This window comes from Perca flavescens, chromosome 13 (genome assembly GCF_004354835.1).
Source record: "Perca flavescens isolate YP-PL-M2 chromosome 13, PFLA_1.0, whole genome shotgun sequence".
Lineage (NCBI taxonomy): Eukaryota > Metazoa > Chordata > Actinopteri > Perciformes > Percidae > Perca > Perca flavescens.
This window is the reverse complement of record NC_041343.1, coordinates 12,678,677-12,700,228: the sequence shown is the minus strand read 5'-3', so window position 1 is coordinate 12,700,228 and position 21,552 is coordinate 12,678,677. Positions and strand designations below refer to the sequence as shown.

General features: G+C 39.4%; 2 protein-coding genes across 7 annotated transcripts; one reads left to right on the top strand and one right to left on the bottom strand.

Moving 5' to 3' along the window:
* Window positions 1-527: 527 nt before the first annotated feature.
* radx (RPA1 related single stranded DNA binding protein) lies at window positions 528-7,598 on the bottom strand. 2 transcript variants are annotated; one of them, XM_028594651.1, is made up of 16 exons: window positions 6,444-7,598; window positions 5,332-5,474; window positions 5,051-5,243; window positions 4,845-4,953; window positions 4,577-4,677; window positions 4,348-4,467; window positions 4,172-4,267; window positions 3,917-4,084; window positions 3,273-3,430; window positions 3,041-3,192; window positions 2,873-2,920; window positions 2,685-2,794; window positions 2,385-2,615; window positions 1,462-1,644; window positions 1,149-1,314; window positions 528-605 (listed from the first exon to the last, which is right to left on the bottom strand). In XM_028594651.1, the coding sequence occupies exons 1-15, from the start codon at window positions 7,036-7,038 to the stop codon at window positions 1,178-1,180; spliced, it is 2,544 nt and encodes an 847-aa protein (XP_028450452.1). In that variant the 5' UTR covers window positions 7,039-7,598; the 3' UTR covers window positions 528-605; window positions 1,149-1,177. The 2 variants fall into 2 exon arrangements, with proteins under 2 accessions (XP_028450452.1, XP_028450451.1); XM_028594650.1 differs by lacking the exon at window positions 528-605 and having other exon boundaries at window positions 930-1,314.
* gab3 (GRB2 associated binding protein 3) lies at window positions 6,429-21,356 on the top strand. 5 transcript variants are annotated; one of them, XM_028594654.1, is made up of 12 exons: window positions 6,429-6,522; window positions 8,007-8,129; window positions 10,717-10,932; window positions 13,513-13,813; window positions 15,927-16,083; window positions 16,181-16,617; window positions 16,793-16,842; window positions 18,318-18,567; window positions 18,876-18,966; window positions 19,211-19,295; window positions 19,580-19,699; window positions 20,413-21,356. In XM_028594654.1, the coding sequence occupies exons 3-12, from the start codon at window positions 10,861-10,863 to the stop codon at window positions 20,530-20,532; spliced, it is 1,683 nt and encodes a 560-aa protein (XP_028450455.1). In that variant the 5' UTR covers window positions 6,429-6,522; window positions 8,007-8,129; window positions 10,717-10,860; the 3' UTR covers window positions 20,533-21,356. The 5 variants fall into 5 exon arrangements, with proteins under 5 accessions (XP_028450455.1, XP_028450458.1, XP_028450457.1 ...); XM_028594657.1 differs by having other exon boundaries at window positions 6,429-7,047; window positions 18,321-18,567; XM_028594656.1 differs by having other exon boundaries at window positions 6,429-7,047; window positions 20,416-21,356.
* The last annotated feature ends 196 nt before the right edge of the window (window positions 21,357-21,552 follow it).

The window sequence follows — 21,552 nt, the reverse complement described above, 5'->3', positions numbered from 1 at the left end:
TAGATTACATATGTATGTTACATGATTTTAAAATTAAAGTTATTTTGTAACATAATGAAGTGTCTTATTAGAGGAGGTAAGGCTTTTGTTTGTGTTTTAATTTGGTGTTGCACAGTCACTTGTATGGCTTATTCTCTTTCTGTATTTACCATCAAAATAAGCTTTAAAAAATATCGATATTGTTTTAAAAGAAATTAACAAATTAAAAGTTTACATTCTAAAATATCTTGATATTAATTATGTTATATTGAATTATTTATAAATCAACCTGGATATTGTGAAATATTTGAAAATAAATATTTTTAAACTTATGCATTGTTATTCTGAACAAACTGTTCTGAGCAAAAATGATTTATGTATGATACTGTGTGTTCTTAATGCAAAAAGCTGATTTTCACATCCGAAAGCCAGGCTAGTATTTTATTTATTTTTTTAAGATTATTTTTTGGGCGCTTTTCCCTTTATTTGAAAGTGGATAGATATGAAAGGGGGAGAGATGGGGATGACACGCAGCAAAGGGCAGCAGGTCGGATTCGAACCCTGCGTCGCTGCAAACGCTCTTACTGGGTGAGCTAGAGGCCGCCCTGAGCCAGGCTAGTATTAATCTATGAAAAAGATACAGAGGAAAATGATTTGGCATCAATCAAATATTTTGCAACAAGTTTTTAACCCTTCTTTCACACAGCAGAGTGAAGCCCAGATGAGCCACTGTCCCACCTCCCTGGGATATGACTTTCACAGCAAGTCATTTGATGGCAGCCATCCAAAATACCATTCGCTTCTCAAAATTCTACAGTGACAATTTGCTGGTTAGGAGTTAAAACTTGCAGTGTGTAGGAAGCAGACACCTTATTTGCAGCCAAAGCAGCGGTATCTGTCACAGTAAATACACAGTTGAATTCTGATGGTGATACAAATTTGCAATCTTATGTATTTCAGTATTTTAATCGACTGCATTAACAATTTCCTCTCTTTGAAAGCATTATTTAAAGAACTATGTGACATTTACTGTACATGTGTAGCAGGTTATCAGAGAATTTACAAGTATCAAATTGAGCTTAGGTCTAAAACCTGCGCTCTTACTATCCAAAATAACTCTGGAATGACATGATTAATGTATGATGATAATAATTACAAAATATTCTCACAGAGCTGAACACTTGCTCTTCAGTTCCTCCTAGCTGAGAGAAACCTCGGTCACTCTGTACACCTTGCTGATCACAACTTCCATCTCGTCTCCACCCAGATGGCAAAGGTCCAAGACGCACACGACATGTGTGTCCTCCAGCTCACTGGCAGTCACCAAGACCTCCTCTGCAAGACAAACATTTCCGCTGTCACAGTGATTCTTAATTTGATGCCATGGATTAGTGATAAAAGACCTGGTCCCAGGTCTGTTGGAAAAGCATGTGTCAAGGCCAAACTGAATGGGGTCCTCCCCTCCGCCAGTGTGGTGGCTACCTGGCTCGGGAAGTGTTGATTCGCTGCGGCTGGCGGCGTCACTGAGCGGACAGAGGAAGCCTGACGAAAGGCAGGACAGCATCATGTTGCCATGGGGATCCTGAGGAAGGCCTACAGCCCTGGGCTCATCTGAGCTCACAACAGGCAAATATGCAGCGTCAACGGCTATCTGCTTGTTTATGCCTGTCAGAAAGACAAAACAAAGAAGATGTGGCACATCATTCCCCCCTCGCTCTCTCCTTTCATGTCTTCATCTGTCCTGTGGAATTAAAGGCCTAAAATGACCTAAAAAAATCATCTTTATAAAAAAAAAAAAAAAAAAAAAAAAGATGCTTTTTGTTTTTAGGTAATTTTGGTAATATTTTAGGATGTTGGTTTTCAGCACTAAGTGTAGTTAGTTAGTTAGTCATAGGAATTTAGTGCTATATTCACAAGGTAACAGACAAAAGTGTTACGTTTGTAAATGCTGCTGTCCGAAGACAACGCCATGTTTAACTACACAACTTGGTGACAACTGAGTAGAAGACAGAAAAAAAGTTTAATGAAGTAGATCCACCTTAATAATACATAGTTCTATGAATTTTGGTGTTTTCTAAATGTGACTCAGACTTCAGAGTGTGCAAATTCCGCTGAAATCAGGTCTCAACCTCAAAGGGACTCACTGATAACAACATAAAGGTCAGTTAGCTAGGTCTACACCTATTCAGGACCAACCGAATTAGACTGCATTTTTTGTCCACTTGAGAGAGCAATTCATAAAGAAAGAGGAAACCACGGCCTACATCCTCTCAATAATTCAGACAGATTATTATTTAAGGAACAAGAGGGTGTTCACACTGCCCAAAGGTTGGACAACAGAGGCTGAAATGCTGAAATTAACTTGTGCATCACAGATCAGAGTAATTCTTACAATACAACTTTACCTAATATTGTTACTTGGTAGTATCCTGGACAAACCACAGGAGGGATGGTGTCGGCGCTCTGCTCTGGTGTCCATCGCGTTGGCTGAAGGTTACTCTGCTGCAAGAGGACGTTCTTTTCGTCAAAAGTGAACCTCCGAGACACGCTGTCCGGGTACAGACCGCCTCGGCACAGATGTTCAGACACTTCTTGCTGTAGCCAACTGCTGCTTTCCCAAGATATTACATCCGAGTCTGGTGGAAACAAACACATTAGTGGGATAAGGGGGACACCACGGTGAAGCTGTAGCTCAAGTAACGCACCTTGATTTAGATTTTGCAGTTCTCGGCGGCATTCCGCATCCTGAGCCTCCTCAGATCCAGAGTCACTCTCTTCTTCTTCTTCCTGCTCTTCCTCTGCATCGTTATGTCTCCTGTAGGAGCAGAAACAAATGAGCTCAGAATGAATGAAGTGAATTACTGATGAATACTGCCAACTCGATCTTCAGTACCTTTTTGCTGACACGCTACCAAGATTCAAGGAGGACTCGGTGGCTATTCTGGAAAACAGAGATATTTTTCATTTCATTACTGGATTAAAACTCTCCTGTATATGTGCTCCTTGTAGCTAAAAAAACTCACAATGTCATTGATTCACTATAAAGCTCACAAATCGGTACCTTGTTTGAATTCTTCTTTTCCTTCCGCTCGCTGAGATTTTCTCAGCAGAAGCAGATGTTAAACTGGCCGCCAAAGTCTGCTCAGCTGTTGACGGATGATTGTGTGCGTCTGGTACAGCTTGTTTACACGCATCAGCAGAAACATCTGGAAGCTGCAGGAAAATCAGTTGACTCATTTTATGTTTTAATTGTCACTACTCTTGGGAAGATGCTTTGAAATAAGGTCTATTACCTCTTTCTCTTGTGTTCCTCGAGACTCTGTGGTCTTTGGCTCTTTCATGTACCGCACTGCCGTGATCTGTCCTTGAATTGCAACTTTTTTGTGTTCCCTATATTGCATTGTCTCAAACTCCTTCTTCAAGTCAGCCGCAGCAACCAGAGGAGCCTGAGCTAAAGATCGGACAGAAAGGTTTTAAAATAACAAAAGTCTGTGGGAATGCAAGATTTTAGATGAAGGGTATAATGTACTCGTCTTATAAACTGATATATTGCCTTCTTGTGGGCAGCTTGAAAAAAACAGCTTTTGAAAATTCAAATAACATGTATAAAGATGAAATCCCTGCAACCTAGCATTACGACACAGATAGAGCAGGTGTACAGTGAAAATTATTTATCTGGACAGAACACACGCTCTATCTTGTGGAAGAACTGCAGGCAAATGCTGACCCAGATTTTATTTGATTCCTGCCACCCACAAGAGGATCAAGTTCAGTACTGAAGTTCATAATTTCCGGCCCTGAAATCTTTTATTCTGAGGCTGATCAGTGCATTCTGAAATAAAACGGTGGTACACTGGGAGGCCGATAAACCCAAAGCATGTTCTAAAAACTTGAACTTTAAAAAATAAATAAAACCATTTTGTGTTTTTCCCTTCACCTGAGGCATCTGCCATTGACTGGGTAAATTTCTGTGGGGGAGGAGGGTAGCAATAATAACCACCAACAGCTGTCTTTTGGAGGACAACGTTGTCCTTCAGAGTTTTGGTCCACTGGATGAAGCTCTTCACTCTGGGGTCACTCACATATGGCTGACCTTTGTGGTAGCCTAATGTGGAGACAATAATAAGATAATACAGTGACCACATGTACTGTATGTACTTCATCAGGTACTTGTTGTTACAGCTGTGCTGACCTGTGATGAACATCTCTGTCTCACAGCTGCTTGTGAGGTAGGGCAGCGAGCCTTCCACTTGACAAACTCTCATCTGAGTGCACACCAGGTAGGTCACTGTGGAAGAAAGGATGAGGAACAAAACTGAGTGACTGACAAACTAAGTGAAAAATGCTAAGTGTTGACAGTTGACTTACTTGGGCATATACGACTGAAGACTTCTGGTTGGGAAGAGGAAAAAACCTCCAGGATAAAAGGACGGTCAGACGTTCCATCCACCGCGTGGATCCAGCGATACGTCCAGTATTTTTCTGGACCTAAAAGGTGAACATATCACAAATAACTGAATTCAATTTTACAAGGAAATTCAGCAGCTTTACTTTTGATTTTTTTAACTCCAGTTTATAGAATAGGAACATTTCTTACCCGTGTTCCCTTTACTCTTGACTCTTTCAATACGACCAACAAATGTCACCAAACCAATGACATCACATGCAGAGTTGTTGGATACATTTTCCAACTCTGAGCTGTTAGACACACACATAACAAAGCAGTTTCTTTTAACAAAACTGAAATCAGTTAGTATGCGTTTTGTTTTTGTAGAAACCAAAGCAGTAACTAATAGCATAGCGCACCCACCTCAAGAACTAGATGAAGATAGGCAAATGTGAAACTTTGGATGCCAATTCATTACCTGGTGGTGAACTGGTAGGAAACCTCAGGCAATCCCCACTGAGGCAGTACACTCTTTGGTGAAACCACAGTGACGACTGAAGTAGGGTTGCGAGGGTTCAGGCAGATTTCTTTGAAAAATACATAATGAAGAGATTACATTTAAGCTAAGGGTATACTGTGGCTCCCCAGCGCTTTCAGGCAACCCAAATAGAATTCTTTACATACCTACAGAGTTAAAGGTCTTCATTCTGTGATGGTCCATTTGCGGGTGTGAGCGGTTTGAATAACTCTGCTTCAAGGTGTAATTTTGGATGTACAACACGGTGCCTACGTTCAGTCTCTGGTAAAACTCTGGACAAAGTTCGTTCCAAAGCACAAGGGACATTGTCCCACTCTGGTCAGCAACTTCAAAGTATGCCTGAAATATGACAAAAGCATGAGGTGAAAAACAAGAAGACTACACTCAGTCACAACAAATGAATGTGAATTGGGAAGTTCAAACTGACCTGGTAGGGGTAATCAATCTTAAGACCAAACTTCCCATAATACCGTAATCTGGATTTGTGTAGTATCCTCACTAGGAGAGGGAGAGGTGTCCATGTCTTTCTAAAGCATGACTCCAGACTACAAAGAAGAGTAATCTTGGACACTGTTGAAAAAAAATAAAAAATAAAAAAAAGACATTGCAGACAACACATCTTTAGGATTTTCTCTGCAATTTAGTGGTCAAAGGTCATGCAAAATAAATATTAAATAGATGTAAGAAGAAGCGTTAAGAGTGACTGGAAAGCACATATATTCAAGTCAACAACTGTGTTCATGTACAGTTTAGACTGTTAATTAAGCAACTAGTCCATGTGGAAGATAAATATGTATATTCATATTACCATATGGGTTATCTGATGCAAGACATATCTAGAAAATACCGGTGCAGAATACCTACATTAGTTTAAATTATTTTCTAAACATATTAGATTGCTATAGCTGAGTGAAGTGAACAATAATGTCTCTGGCTTGCTTGGTCATCAGAATTGTGCTGAAATGATTAGTCAAGTGATCCATCGGCAGAAAATGACAACAGGCAACAATGAAGTCCAGCAAAAAAACAACACTATCTAGTTTCAGATTCGCAAATTTGAGGATTTGCTTCCTTTTTATGTTTTACATCATTATATAAATGTAATAGTTTTTGTGACTGTTGATCGGACAAAGCTTGTTGTAATTTGGCGTGATCGGTTTCATCCAGCCATGAAGCTGAAGAGCCAAGTAGGTAAACTGTACTTATCAAGCACCTTTCAAACCTATGGTAACAAGGTGCTGTGCAGTCAGCCAAGTAGTAAAGTCCATCTGTGGTGTAAATGTAAGCCATGGAATAAGTTGCCTCTACATATTAGGCTGGCCCCAACACTGCCTGTTTTCAAATCCTGTCTTAAAACTTTTTTATAGAATAGATGCCTTTCTATATTATTGTCATTTTGTTCTAAAACCGGTCTTTTTTTTCTGATTGTACAGCACTTTGGTCAACTGTTGTTGTTTTTGTAAATGTGCTTTATAAATCAATCTGGATTGGATGTAAATAGATCAGTGTGTGACAGAGGGATCATCAGAGTATGCTCACCGTCCAGCACTGTGTCAGACGAGGGAAACCCCGAGGTCCAAATGTCTCCCTCTGGGTCTTCGTTGTTCCACAGAGACAGGTAATGTTTGCGGCTCACCTGAAGGGGAACATCGCTTTGAAGCACCACACTCCTCTCCATGCCATGCTTGACCAGCATGGGCAGTGAACGGACATCCTTTATACGGGGCAGGAGAGCAGACCTCTGTACACCACACCGGAGCTTTTCAATGCAAATGTAACCGTGTCCCAGTCTCCTCTCGTTGTAAACAAAAGAGCACTGCGTGATGTTGATGTCAGTCCCAGTCCTCAGGGTGTTTGTGTGCACCAGGTGATTTAAGCTAGGGTGAACAAAGCATTTGGCTCGCCAGACTCCGTCAGTGACGGTAACGTCGTAGCTGTAGCTGTCGAGCTGCTGCCCCTCGGTTTGCTCAGATAAGTACCGCTGAAGTGCAATTACAGCAACAGGAGCCGCCTCCTCCTCCTCAGTGTTTACTTTCAGACACTGTATGGAGGATAACCGCTCCAAAGTCCTCTGGAGGTAAGACGCTTGAGAAAGACCGGTGACCACCGAAGAACAGGACGAGTTATCCTCCATTATGGACAGGTAACCTTACGTCAACTACCTAGTTAACTGTTATAACCTGTCAGATAGCCGTTAACGTTATGTCGCTGCTGTCATCAACTGATCTCATGTTAGCTTATTGGCTAACTTCTTCCTGGCAGTATTAGCAGCAATGTCACAACGGTCCACGCGTTTAGGTTTAGCTAAACTTAACGCTGCGCAGACAAACTAGTGGTATGTGAGTGAGTACACTTATCTTAATACAGCTGGTTTAATATACAAGACTTAGCTACTAACATTTCTCGGTGAGGGACACCTCGCCAACGACTTTAACGTTACCACTGGCTGACGTTACAAACAACAACACGGGTGCTGTTTGATTGCGTCACTATACACCAAAAAGTGCGCAAGTTAACATATTTGATTCATATGCCTATCGTTACCCTGCCTTATACTTTAGGCTGACCTAAAAACTATCCGGTTAATGCATGAACGGTATGTATATGGGCTGATGTAAACAGGAAACTCCTATTTTTAAATTTCGCGCTGAACTTGTATGGCTGAGCTGGACCTGACGTCATTAACGCGACGAGTGTGCGAGTGGATTGTAAATGGAAAAAAAAAAAAAAAAAGGATTGTCTCATCGAGCCATGTATAATCCGGTATAATCATTAGAGACGGTTTAGTTATAGAGAATATTTGGTATAATCATACATTAATGAGGTATAATAAGACATAGACTGTCATAAAATGTCAACTTTTCAAACAGGATATCACAAAATGTAATTAGTAAATTGTAAGGATGTGTTATAGCATTCATGCTCCCCACCCCAACGCAGATTCCTCTTGATTGTGGTGTCCCTATTAAATTTCTTCTCAATAAATGTGATGGGTGAATTACCAAATAATTTGCTGAGTATAGCGCCACCCTCAGGCCAACGTGTACAAACCCCATTCTCCCACATTTCCCCAACATGCATTTCTCTCTCCTCTTCATGCAGGACATCGTCCAGAGGCGATGTGCATGCAGAGGCTACTTCCAACCTGAATGACTCCTCCCACAGACTGTTTGCCCCTCTGCAATTAAGCAGAATATTTCACATCACCAGGACCAGCTCTGCGAGGTTCTGCAACAGTAGCCTACAGATGAAACATTTGAAATGCAGGACTACTTTTAATAGAAGATATTTTTTTAACATTGTGGAATTAATACTTTTATGTTCTTCAACAACTAGTATTCCGTAATGTAACTAGTATATGCAAATGTTTAGTAAATGCAAACTACTACATGCAAAACTCAAATGTTAGTGTTTTTGTTTAATACAATATACCTTTCAAACTATTACAGCAGGTGTTTTTGATGACAGCTGGAGGAGCAGTAATATCAAATAGACATAGACTGTAGAATAAAGTGAATTTATTGCTACAATAATCTATTCAGTGTATACAGTATTCAGTGTTATTCAGTTATTTATATATATATATATATATATATATATATATATATATATATATATATATATATAGTTTGTAGGGAGGATTGTGACAGTGTACAGCTGGTTAATGTTGCCAAACATCTTTAGTGGTATCACAGGCCTGGGTCTCTGGAAGTTCAATGACATCACAAAACATCATAAACTATATATATATATAATACTTTGAGTGCAACCTTTTCCCCCCTAAGGTTTTAGGTTTGTGATGGGTAAACAGATGAATACTGTTAAACAAATATAATGGCTACTGAATTGCATTAATATAAAGTTTTACTTTATTTCTACAACCGTGTTTGTATGTGTATATATATATATATATATATATATATTATATATATATATATTATATTATATTATATTAAGTGGCTCAGTGTTGGATCCTGTCCTGACCAGTAGGGGGCAGTAAGCCTTTACCCACAGACTGCTGGCTTCTCGTCATGCTGCCGAGAGCGACCTCATCAAACGCTTCTGTCTCATCTTTTCTAGTAAACAGGACATTTATGTCACCTCGGCAATGCCCAGGGGGTGAACTGGCACCTCTCCAGCTACCACCCCACTCCCATACTTCGGAGATGGTGTAACCAGTCCGAAGGCCATGATGTTCTGTGATGTCACTAGTGACGTCATCAGAATATGGTGACTATCTGCTGAAGTTAGCCTTGGAAGCCTTCTGCCACAAAGCTGCATAGGTTTAGATTCTGGTTTGGGGAAACCAGTCCGAAGTTTATGATGTTTTGTGATGTCATTGAACTTCCAGAGACCCAGGCCTGTGATACCACTAAAGATGTTTGGCAACATTAACCAGCTGTACACTGTCACAATCCTCCCTACAAACTATATATATATATATATATATATATATATATATATATATATATATATATATATATATATATATATATATATATACATATATTTCAACATCACAGTAATCTGATCGACTGACTGTGACTGTAAATTCAATTGAATTTACTATCAAAATCTGAGGGTAACTTGCTGGGAAAGTAATGCAACTAAATATTTTACAGTAAAATAGCACAAAACACAACAATGATGAAATCAAATTACCATAACACTTGATGACAAGCATCATCATTATTGACTATGTGACTGATCCCTCTTTAAAAGCTGTTTCAACATGAGGATACAATTATGATCCATAATGAATTCAACATATTGATCAGAGGCAGAGGTGGAGGATTTAGGAAAGGCCACCTTACAGCTCCACACAGATGCACCCTGAGTTACTGAGTCAGAAACCCTGAGAGGTACCAACATGTCAGCACCTTAGAAGCCTGTTTATTTATAGGCATTAATGGACATGTTTATTATAATCTAATATAATAACGTTTTTCACAAATATGGCAGTGCTGCGATCTTATCGGCTTCCTATGCAAATTATAATTGCATGGTAGTTTATGATCTTAAAAGGCTCGATTGTTGTAGAAGTTGCTTGTGACTAAGAAGTTACAAAATAGCTTAAATGTGAAAAGATCATAGAATGCATAAAACTATTTGCAGCATAAAATGGTAAACAGCCTCCAAAGAGTATAAATTATGTAAGTTTGCTTTTGCAACTTTTCTTATCATGTTTGTCAAAAAGTAAAGTGGGACTCTAACATAAGATCACATACTTTCTAAACTGGTTAATCCTTAAATTCACCTTATTAACTTTTGACAAAGGCTGAGCACTGGAAGAAGAGCAAACTGATAGTGTCACTACTACTAACTATTAATATTATATCTGCACCAAGACCTTCCTGAAAGCTCATATGGAAATTAGCCCTCATTAGTTTATCATTTAGCATCAAAGAGGTGCAGCAGGTTGATGTTTGAATCAGTTACCCACTGTAAAACTGCTTTCTGAAGAGCTCAGAAACCACATTGGACAAACAAACTAATAAACAACATAGCAATATGGAATCAACATGCTTTTTGAAAACGTTGAACCTTAAGATAAGATCTTTTAAAAGCATGTGACTCAGCTCCTGCACCTTCAGGAATCAATACAACTTAATCTCCAAACCTGTCAAACCTCATTATGTGTAGTATTTAGCCCAACAGTTCAATCCACTTGCCCCGAGCACATGAGAAATAAACACATAATGCTCCCCCTCTCCCCTGCCCCCTCCCACCCCCCTCTCTCTCTCTCTCTCTCTCTCTCTCTCTCTCTCTCTCTCTCTCTCTCTCTTTCTCTCTCTCTCTCTCTCTCTGTCAGTGTGATCAATTTTTCGACTTCCTCCTTTTGGAGTGGCTATGCTGAATACCAGAACACAGGATATGCTTCGCAGTGCTCTCAGTTTTTACAGCAGCAGCAGCAGCAGCAGCAACAACCGTGAGGACGACTCGCTCTGCAGTCAAGATGAGTGCTGGGGATGTGGTCTGCACCGGCTGGCTCATTAAATCCCCCCCTGAGAAGAAATTAAAGAGATTTGTGAGTAGTAGTACACACCGGACGCTTGTATATGCCCTCTGCCAGTAGGACTGCCAGGTTGTGCTGCTGAGCCTGTGTGTGTGTGTGTGTGTGTGTGTGTGTGTGTGTGTGTGTGTGTGTGTGTGTGTGTGTGTGTGTGTGTGTGTGTTACGGTGTGGAATGATGATTTAGAAACACTGTGTGTTTGTATGCTTCTGTTAAACTGAGATGTAATTGTTTCTTCTTCTTTTCTTTCTTTTGTTTTGGCTTGTGGATGCAATATAATTATACCAACAATTAATCATGACAATAACAATATGTCACAAACTGCAGATGCACACTTGCCATGGATAGTTTTGTGGTTGTTAGGGTCATGTGATAATGCTCTATGTATATGTGTTTATGTGATGAGCGTGTGCATTGCGAAACATGGGAAGTAATGCCAGACAGACTTAAGTGACAAGCAGAAATAGTCCAGCTTTAATGATGGCTGTTTGCACTTCCTCTGTACTAACGCAAGAGGAGGAGGGCCATTTGTCAACACCAGTGCAGGGAAAGGGTGGGTGGAGGTGTGCATTGATGGGGTTCGAGAGGGAAATAGAAACTTATTTTGGCACACTATGCAAATCCTGTTGATACCCGAGAACAAAGTAAATATATGTTTTTCAGACTGTTGTTAAGGCAGGCACACTATCTGACTCAGTATTCAAATGTTAAGCACACGCTGTTATGACAATTTAAATTTTCTGTGGTCACATTTATCTTGCACAACGGTGTTCTCAAATGAAATTCAAAAAATGAAAGCATACTTGCGTGCTGTGTGGTGTTTGTTTAGTTGCAGCTTCTTGATTTTACTTTGTCACCTCGTATAGAAACAGAAGTCTCAACACTCTTATTTTCTGCAATGATAAATGTGCATATAACGGTTGTCTGCTGTGTCCAGTTCACCAGAGTGTGTGGTTAAGTAGGCCCTTACACACAAGAGCTTGTATTGCTTGTATTGAGACATATACATTATTGTAATATCCCTTGATTACTACCTTTGACGACATATATTGTATTATAAAAGCCCTTTGTAATTCTCTTAACTAGAATTACATAAAAAGACAAATTTCCACTCCTCGAGATCATGAAAAGGAAAATCCTGAAAAAGAAGCTATTGCAAATGTCATTAATAAGATACTGTATATAAACATCAAATATCCCATGCTAAGCATTATCAACACTATAATTTTAAGATTTTTTAGAATGGATATTGGCAAAAAAAAATTTAACATTCAACACATTTTGACATGTCGCAGTAGGAAAGGCACAGGTGCAAATAATAAAATCAATGATGGCTAAATTCCATTTAGCTGCTTCAGTTTCAGGGTCCTGGTATCGTTCATTCTGGCTCACTGTCACACTGTCTTACTGGAACACTTGAATAGAACGCAGCCATTGTTAATGTTATGAGTAGCGTCTGTGTTTTTCCTATTATGACGAGACAAAAATGTTTTAGAGTTTTGTAAATATAAACCTTAGCTTGAGCGTTCATTCTTGCCCTTTGAAATTTTGCCCACAAAACAACAAATGTCATAGTCCAATTGCCAGCATTTTCCAGAGCTTTCAAGCACATCACACAGTCTTCCTCAGTGGATTATGTTTACTCAGTTGCCACCATCACTGAACACCTGTGTTCCATACTTTGGTCACATAACAACCAAGCAAACTCCATCTGCTGAGGAAGACCATGGGATCTGGTTAAAAACGGAAAATTAAAACCTCATGAAGTGCTCTGTCTGCACTTAAAAATATCCAAAACAACTTAAGTTCAGAGTTCAAACTTTCCATATTCAAAACATCTATAGGATCAAGCCATCTGTCTAGTTACGGTTTCCTCTCAACTTGGCAGTGCTATTGGCGTAAGTGTGGCGTGTGTAACCATTTCCTGGTAGAAACACATTACCAACTGACTTGTGCAGGAGCTGATTACCCACATGCAGAACAAAAGGTTTTCACACCACAACAGTATTGGACGAGGCTCCATTTCTATAATGCACACAAAGCCACAAAACCAAGTGTGAAAGAGATTCCTCATCTAGCATTACTATTCTTATAATTTCTTTTAATCATTGCTATTTCTAAATATAAAATCTGACACCCCCACATGGCTATGGTATGCAGCAAGGGCTCAGGCGTTACATATAACAAGTAGACCTATGGAGCTATAAATACCTGTTTCAGTATTATGTTTTCAGTAAATCCTCAGTAGACCAAGTACTGTATAAATACCTCTTTCGTTATGTTTGACATTTCCTGCTAAATACAGTGAACTTCCTCTTCTCTGTACTTCTGGGAAATTTGAGTTAAGGTTCCGCTTACTGACCATATCAAAAGCACACAAAAAAAGAGTTTAAAGTTACTAAGTTAGCTGTTGTGAGCAGGAGCTGTGATCTAATACCCATGACTGGTCATGACTAATAAAATGGTGGTAGTGAGGGAAAGGGAGATGTTACTCCTAGAATTATGCAATACTGTGAATACCATTAGACAGTAAGGATAAAGTTCAAACTTAAAAAGTAACTCCATGATGAACTTTTTGCTCCCTTTCTCCTGCAGGCGTGGAGGAAACGCTGGTTCGTGCTTCGAAGAGGTCGCATGAGCGGCAATCCTGATGTGCTGGAATACTATCAAAGTAAGAACTCCAAAAAGCCAATCCGCACCATCGACTTGAAAGAGTGTGAGGTCGAAATGCTGAACGGGCAGCTCAGGATAAAGCGAGACTTCCATGGAAAGCACCTTTTTGTGGTAAAGACCTCATCTCGTGTTTTCTACCTGGTGGCCAAAACTGAGGAAGAGATGAACAGCTGGATCAGTAGCATCAGTCAAATCTGCCAGTTTGGGAGCCTGGAGGATGCAGGTAAATACACATTATGTGGTCATGTTAAAGCTACACTTGGTAAGATCTTCAAAATGTGCCTGTCTCATTGAAAGTGACATAGTAATGGTGTAAAACAGAAGATCATCCCATTCACTTGATGCAGTAGATTCACACTGCTGATCCAGAAGAAATTGGTGTCACTTGACCCCACATAGGAAGTGGTGAACTGAAAATAAAACTTTAGAATAAGGTCAAACTGTTAATTTGGGGCAGTGTGGTTCACAGACCAGTGATGGTTCAAACATAAGGGTGCACTTTATGACAACATCATTCTTCAGCATTAAAACTCAAATTTAAATTTGTTGTCTTGCTGCAAAACGTCCAAAGTGCAGCTTTAACTGAGAATGCGTTAACCTACTTACAGGTGTGTTAATTACTACAAACTCATGTTGTGCACACGTTGTCAAAACAAAAGTACTTCATTTTTAATTCTAATGGAATTCACATAGATTCAAGTGTCAGGCAACATAAAAAAAAAATGATGCAAAAAACATCTGGAATATTTCCATGATGTCCTAGTATTTTGCATTACTTTTACAAAGCGGTATAGTGTGGAGTGTTTTTATCTACATTTAAAAACACAAGGGAAAAATAAAGATTTGAAGAGTTAATTTCCCATCCATTGGAGCAGCAGACTGGCAGTGAAAACATTCAATCAGCTGAAAAGTCTAAAACGTTGTGGGCTTGATGCAGAGCTGTGGTCTTTTCAGATACATTTCTCAATAAATGCAGCTCCTAAACCCACAAACAGTGTCACATCATCACACTGTGGTTAAAACCCTTTGATTCAAATCATATGTGGTCTTCTTTCTACATCAGTAGAAGCAACAACAAGTAAATGTTTTTCTGGAATGGAAATGAATTCAGATGAGTGCTCAAGTCAAGCAAAGTACATGGTTTAATGACTCAAAGATAACACGTGGCCGCATATTTTGTCATACATCTGACAGTTGTCTGTGTGCAGAAGATGTTTCCAACAGTTCAAAATGTTGTAGTTGCTACTTGCCTGTCACACAGCCTAATGTTGCAACTGTATTAGAGGAGATAACAGCAGATCAACAGGGAGCTGAGGTCCCATTCAAACTAACAGATACATAATGAGATTTTTCCATCACTTCCGTGAACGTGCTTTGGAGCTGCACAGAATGAAATATCTTCTTTTGTGGGCTGATTGTTTTTTTTATGCATAAGTGCTGCTTTCATTGCCTTTAATTGACCTGTGACCACTGTATTCTTATGGTGTTGACTTTTATTTCTATATTTACACTTCTTCTGCTAACATATGATCACACTCTACAATGAGTGAGGCTGTTCTGACCTTTGCTTTACTGTTGCTTCCAATATTTTGTTAGGAGATGTGGAGACATGTCTGTTAGAACACTGCCATCTGTGTGAAGAAGATAGAGCAATGTTGCTGATATGCCGCCCTGCATATTACCGTAAATCTCATATGCTCTTAGAAAACATACACACACACACACACACACACACACACACACACACACACACACACACACACACACACACACACACACACACACACACACACACACACACACACACACACACACACACACACACACACACACACACACACACACACACTTCTGTGCGATGGCACCTCATAATTTTTGCAAAGGAATATAAAAGGTTGTTCTGCACCCACAAAAGAGAATGCAAACATCTATTAAGGGTAGCAAATGTTTCATGAGAACATGCAAAGACTTTTGGATGTTTTCGCTCACATGGTTCTGCAGGGAGAGCCTTGACTTAGCGGCCTTGAGTGAAATGGAATGAAACACATTTCTGAACGAGAGCCAATCCGACTAAAAGATTGGAGGATATATAAACAAAAGAGGGAACAGGGCTCACATGTGTCTACTTTTAAGGTGCCTGAAAAAAATATTATTTCTCTGTTCAAATTCACCTGCTCCATTTACAGTATATTGTTCATTTGAATACAGGCTGCATGGGAGAAACCTGTGTGTGTGTGTGTTTGTGTATGGTTTGCGATGGCAGTTTTCTTGTCACTTCTTAGTGGTTGTAACATTTCGGAAACTACATGCTCTCTGTCTCTGCTTGTTCTCAACAGAGAGTTCAGAAGAAGGCTTTCCTCACACCCCCACCTCCCTTCAGCCGTCCCCTGACAGCTCTGACCGAGTGTCTGTATCAAGCCAACCAGATTCCAGTCACCCACTGGACTACCTGTTTCTCTCACAGTGTGAGACGGGGAGTGTAAGCACTAGTAGGTATGTACAATCTGCAAAACCTTTGACACAAGACAAAATGATGGCAGTAGTTCATGTTTAACAAATACAATGCTTTCCTCTCCCCCAATATATGTAGACATGACAGCTTTTCAAACTCTGAGATCTCTCTGGAGCAGAAGTCATCAGACGATGCTGTCAGGGACATTGTCCCCTCACCTCTTTACACCGATTCCTCTTCCTCCTGCTTTCATGCCAGCCCAAGTCCATCTCTTTTCTTCCATGGGAGGTTGACTAACCCTCCTTTCAGCGCTCCATGCTCCTCCATGGCACTACCGTCGTCCTCTTCCTCTCCACAACGCCACTGTGCCACAAGTGTCTTCCAGTTTGACAAACCTTATTCTTCTGCATCGTTTGAGGCAACGAGTGACAGACAAACACCCCCTCCGCTGCCACCCAAGTCTAATCTCCTGTCAGAGCAGCTGAGTGATAATTTAGTTCGCAGGCCGAGGGCAAACCATGCTGCATTATGTCTCCGGAGGACCTCTTTGTCAAACCTGGACCATTTCAGAACAGGTATGTCCTCATTAGGAAGGAGTCTCACAGTATGCAGAATACAAAAACTGAGCAAGCTGGGCACAACAAAATGATTCATAATCCTGGCGTGGCAGCATACAGATTGATGTCGACAATATCAGATTGTAAAGCATGAATTCGTAAACTAATTTTCCAATCATATGTCTTTTTTTAGGAGATGCTGATAGCAGATTGATGAGGAACAGGAGGCAGAGTCTTAATCTGGTAAGATAATCATTAACAGCAGAAAAACCAAAACATTTCCCATGAGATCTTGCTGAAAAAACCCTGCATGCTTAATGAAATACAGTAGTTTGACATTTTGGGAAATGTGCTTTACGCAAGTTAGATGAAAGGAAATAGCACTCTCATGTCCGTTAAATATGAAGTTACTGCCAGGAGATAGTTAGCTTAGCATAGCACAAAGGCTGGGAACAGTATATATCTCATTTGTTTAATCTGTAACATTAACTGCCTGTAGTTTTTCTCGCAGCTAACGCTACAGCTGGGATATGGTTAGCTTAGCCTACCATAGCTGGGGTCTTTGCTGATTGCCAAAGCAACCTCACAGTGACTCCAGGAATTTTTTTAAGCTTTGATTTTTGTATGGATTAAACAAACAATATATATCATGTTAATTAGTGAGCTTTAGAGGTTCTGGTAGATGGATTTTGTTACCGTTAGACAGAGCCTGGCTAGCTGTTTCCCCCGGTTTCCAGTCTTTGTGCTAAGCTGAGCTAGCAGGCTGCATCATATTCATATTCATACCTACGGTGGCCGACAGGGGCAAACGCACTGCAACTAAAAAACACATACATGCAAATAGATAAAACACAAGCAAATTAAGAAAACATCTTCATTAATTTGACAACACATGCGCAGCAGTTAGCAAACACACTTTAAATACACACACAACCAAATACAGAACCGCGCTGCAAATACAGAAACGATGCCAAACGAAAAGCACACAAACCCCTAAAATCAATGCAACAGAAAAACGCTGCATACAGTTTACAGAACAGAGGTTCTCCAGGCCTCTAGGGGAAGTGCTAAGTGGAACAGCTTGATTTTCGACCCTAAGGAGAGAAAGAGAGAGAGCAGATGAGAGGTTTGTTTTGGAAACGGGAAGAAAAGTGTAGTAAAGAGGCGACATAAAAAGGTGCATATTCATTTTTACATTTGGCCCTAATCTTTTAGAGTATTATGAAACAGGTTTACGTAGCTACCGTGTTAGAGACTGACTTCTACAAGAGCTTGCAAGCTAACAATAGTTAAAAGCCCATATATGTTACTGAAAAGTAGAACACTTATTAAAAATCTAATAAAATAAATTAGGAAAACAAAATATCCACTCTCTCTGACATAACCTCGCCTTCCGTTGTGTAAACTGGATGCAGCGTTTTTCTGTTGCATTTGTTTTCGGGGTTTGTGTGCTTTTCATTTTGAGAGTGGTATCAATCTTCTGATTTAACTCATCAAAATGCAAAATTATTCTTTAAAAAAAAAAGAACTGTAGGATTGGAAAATTTACAACTTTAGCACCCCGAGGGGTAATATCATTTATCTAAGAATGAAAACACATGCCGTCAGAATAATTTAAAAGATGCAATAAGCACATAAAGATTCGGTGTCTTTAACAAATGTGTACCAAAATGGCAATAAAGTGCACTTGTCTGACCTCGTGATGCTTTTTTGTTCAGCAGCCTTGTTTAAATACCACACAAGTTCAAAGCTACCAGGATGAGTCATATGTCCCCATGGCTTCCCCGTCTCCCTCTGTTACCACCATTGAATGTGATGGCTACATCCCCATGAGCCCCGGGACATTCAGTTTCCACAATACAAACTGCAACTTTGAGTCCTCCACTACTCTCAGCACACCAATGCGTCAACCTGGAGATGTTGCGCCGCCTCCAATCCACCGGCATCTCAAGCCTCGCCTGAGGAGAGGTGAGAGTCATAACAGTCCAGATTGGTTCACGTGACATTTTTTGACATTGTGTAGAAAACTGAGCTTTTATTTCTACTCAGCTAATCAAGTCCGTGGCTGGGGGTCTTCATGATGTTTTTGAGTATGTGGTCTTTGTTATACTTTAAACAGGGTTTACAAATGTAACGTAAATAACAGGCTTCATGCAGATATCAGATTTTTCCACACAATGATCTTTACTACTTGTCACCGTTTGAAAGCTGGCCCTTCTGTGGCTCATTAGAGAATTACAGTCAGTCCAATAACTTTGCCCTTTCTGGGTCCACAGCTCGACCTCCACCTCTTGACTTGAGAGGCCTCTCTACAATAACAGAATGTCCCACTCATCTTCCTTTGAGCAGAGCAATGACTGAATCATGGTGAGGGAAAAAGTATTTATCCACAAAGTGTAATAGGAGGTTCCAGACAAGTGTTTTGGTTATGGGACTGCCATTTTGTTTACAACTAGATCTCATTATATCTTTACATTTCGACAGGATAAATCAAATTTTTTACCTTGGTTCTAAAAAGGCTCACACAGCTTAAGGCTAATGTCCTGTTTCTCTGTTGGTTGCTAATCTGACATAATTCTTCTATTTTTTTGTTTTTATTGTGTAATTGCAGCTTTGCAATGAACTGTTTACCTCTTGATAGAAGAATTGAAAACGTGGACAATCCACGAGATGAAGACACACAGTGCACTCCAATGGTAACTACTTACAGTCGTGAAAACACATTTTAAACAATACATATGTAGTGTTTAGACTGACTCAATGCAATTAATGCTATCACCATATCAGAGACTTGAAGAGGACTTTGACTGTGCATTTCTATGATTCTTTTCATGCACCAATAAGATACTGAGTAATGTGTCCCAATTTGGCTTTCCTGGCTAGAAAATTGATTAAATTTTCTTTAGTTAAACGCCATTATTAAACATTATTGGAACAGTGATGATTCAGCAAGGTCTTCATTTCTTTCTTTTTCTGACAGGAGTCAAGGCAACATTTCTGTGTCAACTTTGATGGAACGGTTCAACCCTGGGCGAGAAGATCAAACCTTGACTATTTGTCACTGGATTTCAATTCTGCATCCCCCTCTCCTGTGCAGAAGGTATGTTATGATCAGATAAATGTGATAGATCAGATACATCTCTAAGTACAGACTCAGTGTTTTGCACCATTGTGCAACTGTAGCCTCTGTGGACAGTAACAGACATGGATTGGCCAAGACTCTGACAGTGATTACGTTACTTTGCTATTGCTATTACTTTTTATGTCACCCTTCCTACCTTCACTACCTATAGGCTACAAGCTTTGGGTGTTGGTGAGGCATTCTGGGAAACAAATGAAGTCACTGAAGTGCAGAGAGAACAGCTAACACCACACATGAATGATTTTTGACATTGTAAAATTAATTTTCTTAAACTTTAAACACACACACTCAGCAGTATTATTATTATGACCCATGTTACTATTTAAATGACCAATAAGTGCTCACTGCACAGGTACAAAAAACACCAACAACTTGTCTGTAAGCAGTGACAAAAAAACCCACATCTTTCAAGACTTGTTACTTGTGATATGTTGAATAAGTTGACACAAGACTGCTACTATTATAGTACTCATGAATTTGATGTTGTACACATGCAATGAGAAATGCATGATCCAAGAGATTTGTACTTTAAGAGTTCAGCACACTCAGGAACATCACTAGTTCAAATACAATACGTGCAACATGATTGTTTGTTACAAGTAAAGCAGAACCATGTTAATTTTGGAAATATATCACTCACTGTCTCCTCGTCTCTCCCGCACTATGTCCAGCAGAAGTCCTTTCTGTCTGATGATCACAGAGTAGATTACGTGCAGGTGGATGAGAAGAAGACTCAGGCGCTGCAAAACACCAAAATGGAGTGGACAGATGTCAGGCAGTCAAAACCATAAATGGAACATACCTGCTGAAAAAAAATCACTTGGTTTCAAGAAATAACACCAGCGAGGAGGACAGAAGAGGACCAAAAACTATTTAAAAGCACTTTGAAAAACAGTATTAAAAGTACAAGAGTAAATAAGCATTTAGATGATTGTTTGCCTAGTGGAAACACAAAACTGCACTGTAAAACTTGCACTCTCAGTAGATCAATTTTGTAAATAATACAAGATTGTGCACTGTATCACAATGATCTTTACCGTAGCATAATGTCTTACCAAATTTTGAAAAGGGCATAATATTGTTTCATTGTAAAAAACGCATGTGAGATTTGCTGTAAATGTATGTAATAATTGTGATTGTAAATAAGACAACTATTTTAATGATAATAATTATTAAACATATTAAACATTATGATGTTTAAATGTCTTTCCCTAATTATGTATCATAGACCAAAATGATCCATCCTGATTATTCTCCTGCTCCTTCTGTGACCTTCATATTGAAGATGTTTTCACTTGTTTTGGTACTGTGATTACTCTAAGAGATTCTGGAAACATGTCATAGAAATTGTTTCCTGTACATCCACATAACCTCCCCTTGAGGTTTGAAAATGTTATCTTCTGGTTTTAAGAGAGAGGACTCAGAATATTTTTTGTGTGTGTGACAAACCTTATCTTGCTTCTAGCTAAACATCACAACCAGGACTAAAAATTCAATAGAAGCTAAATCTTTTTTTTATTTTTTTTTATTTATTGTGTTTTGTTTATTTATTTAATTATATGATGTATTTTGTCTCATGCACATGTCTTCCCCCACCAGCATTTTCTATCTTTTATGCTCCGATAAATATGTAACTATAAATAAAGTTTTTATATATATATTTTTTAAACTTTCTAAAGGTGTTTTCTTTAATTCACAAATGACACACCTGCATTTTTTCATTAAACCTGTCCTAAGCAAATAAAAAATATCCCACCTCATCAAGGTTCCCATAACTACACAGGAACATGTGTAATACAATGTGTACCATG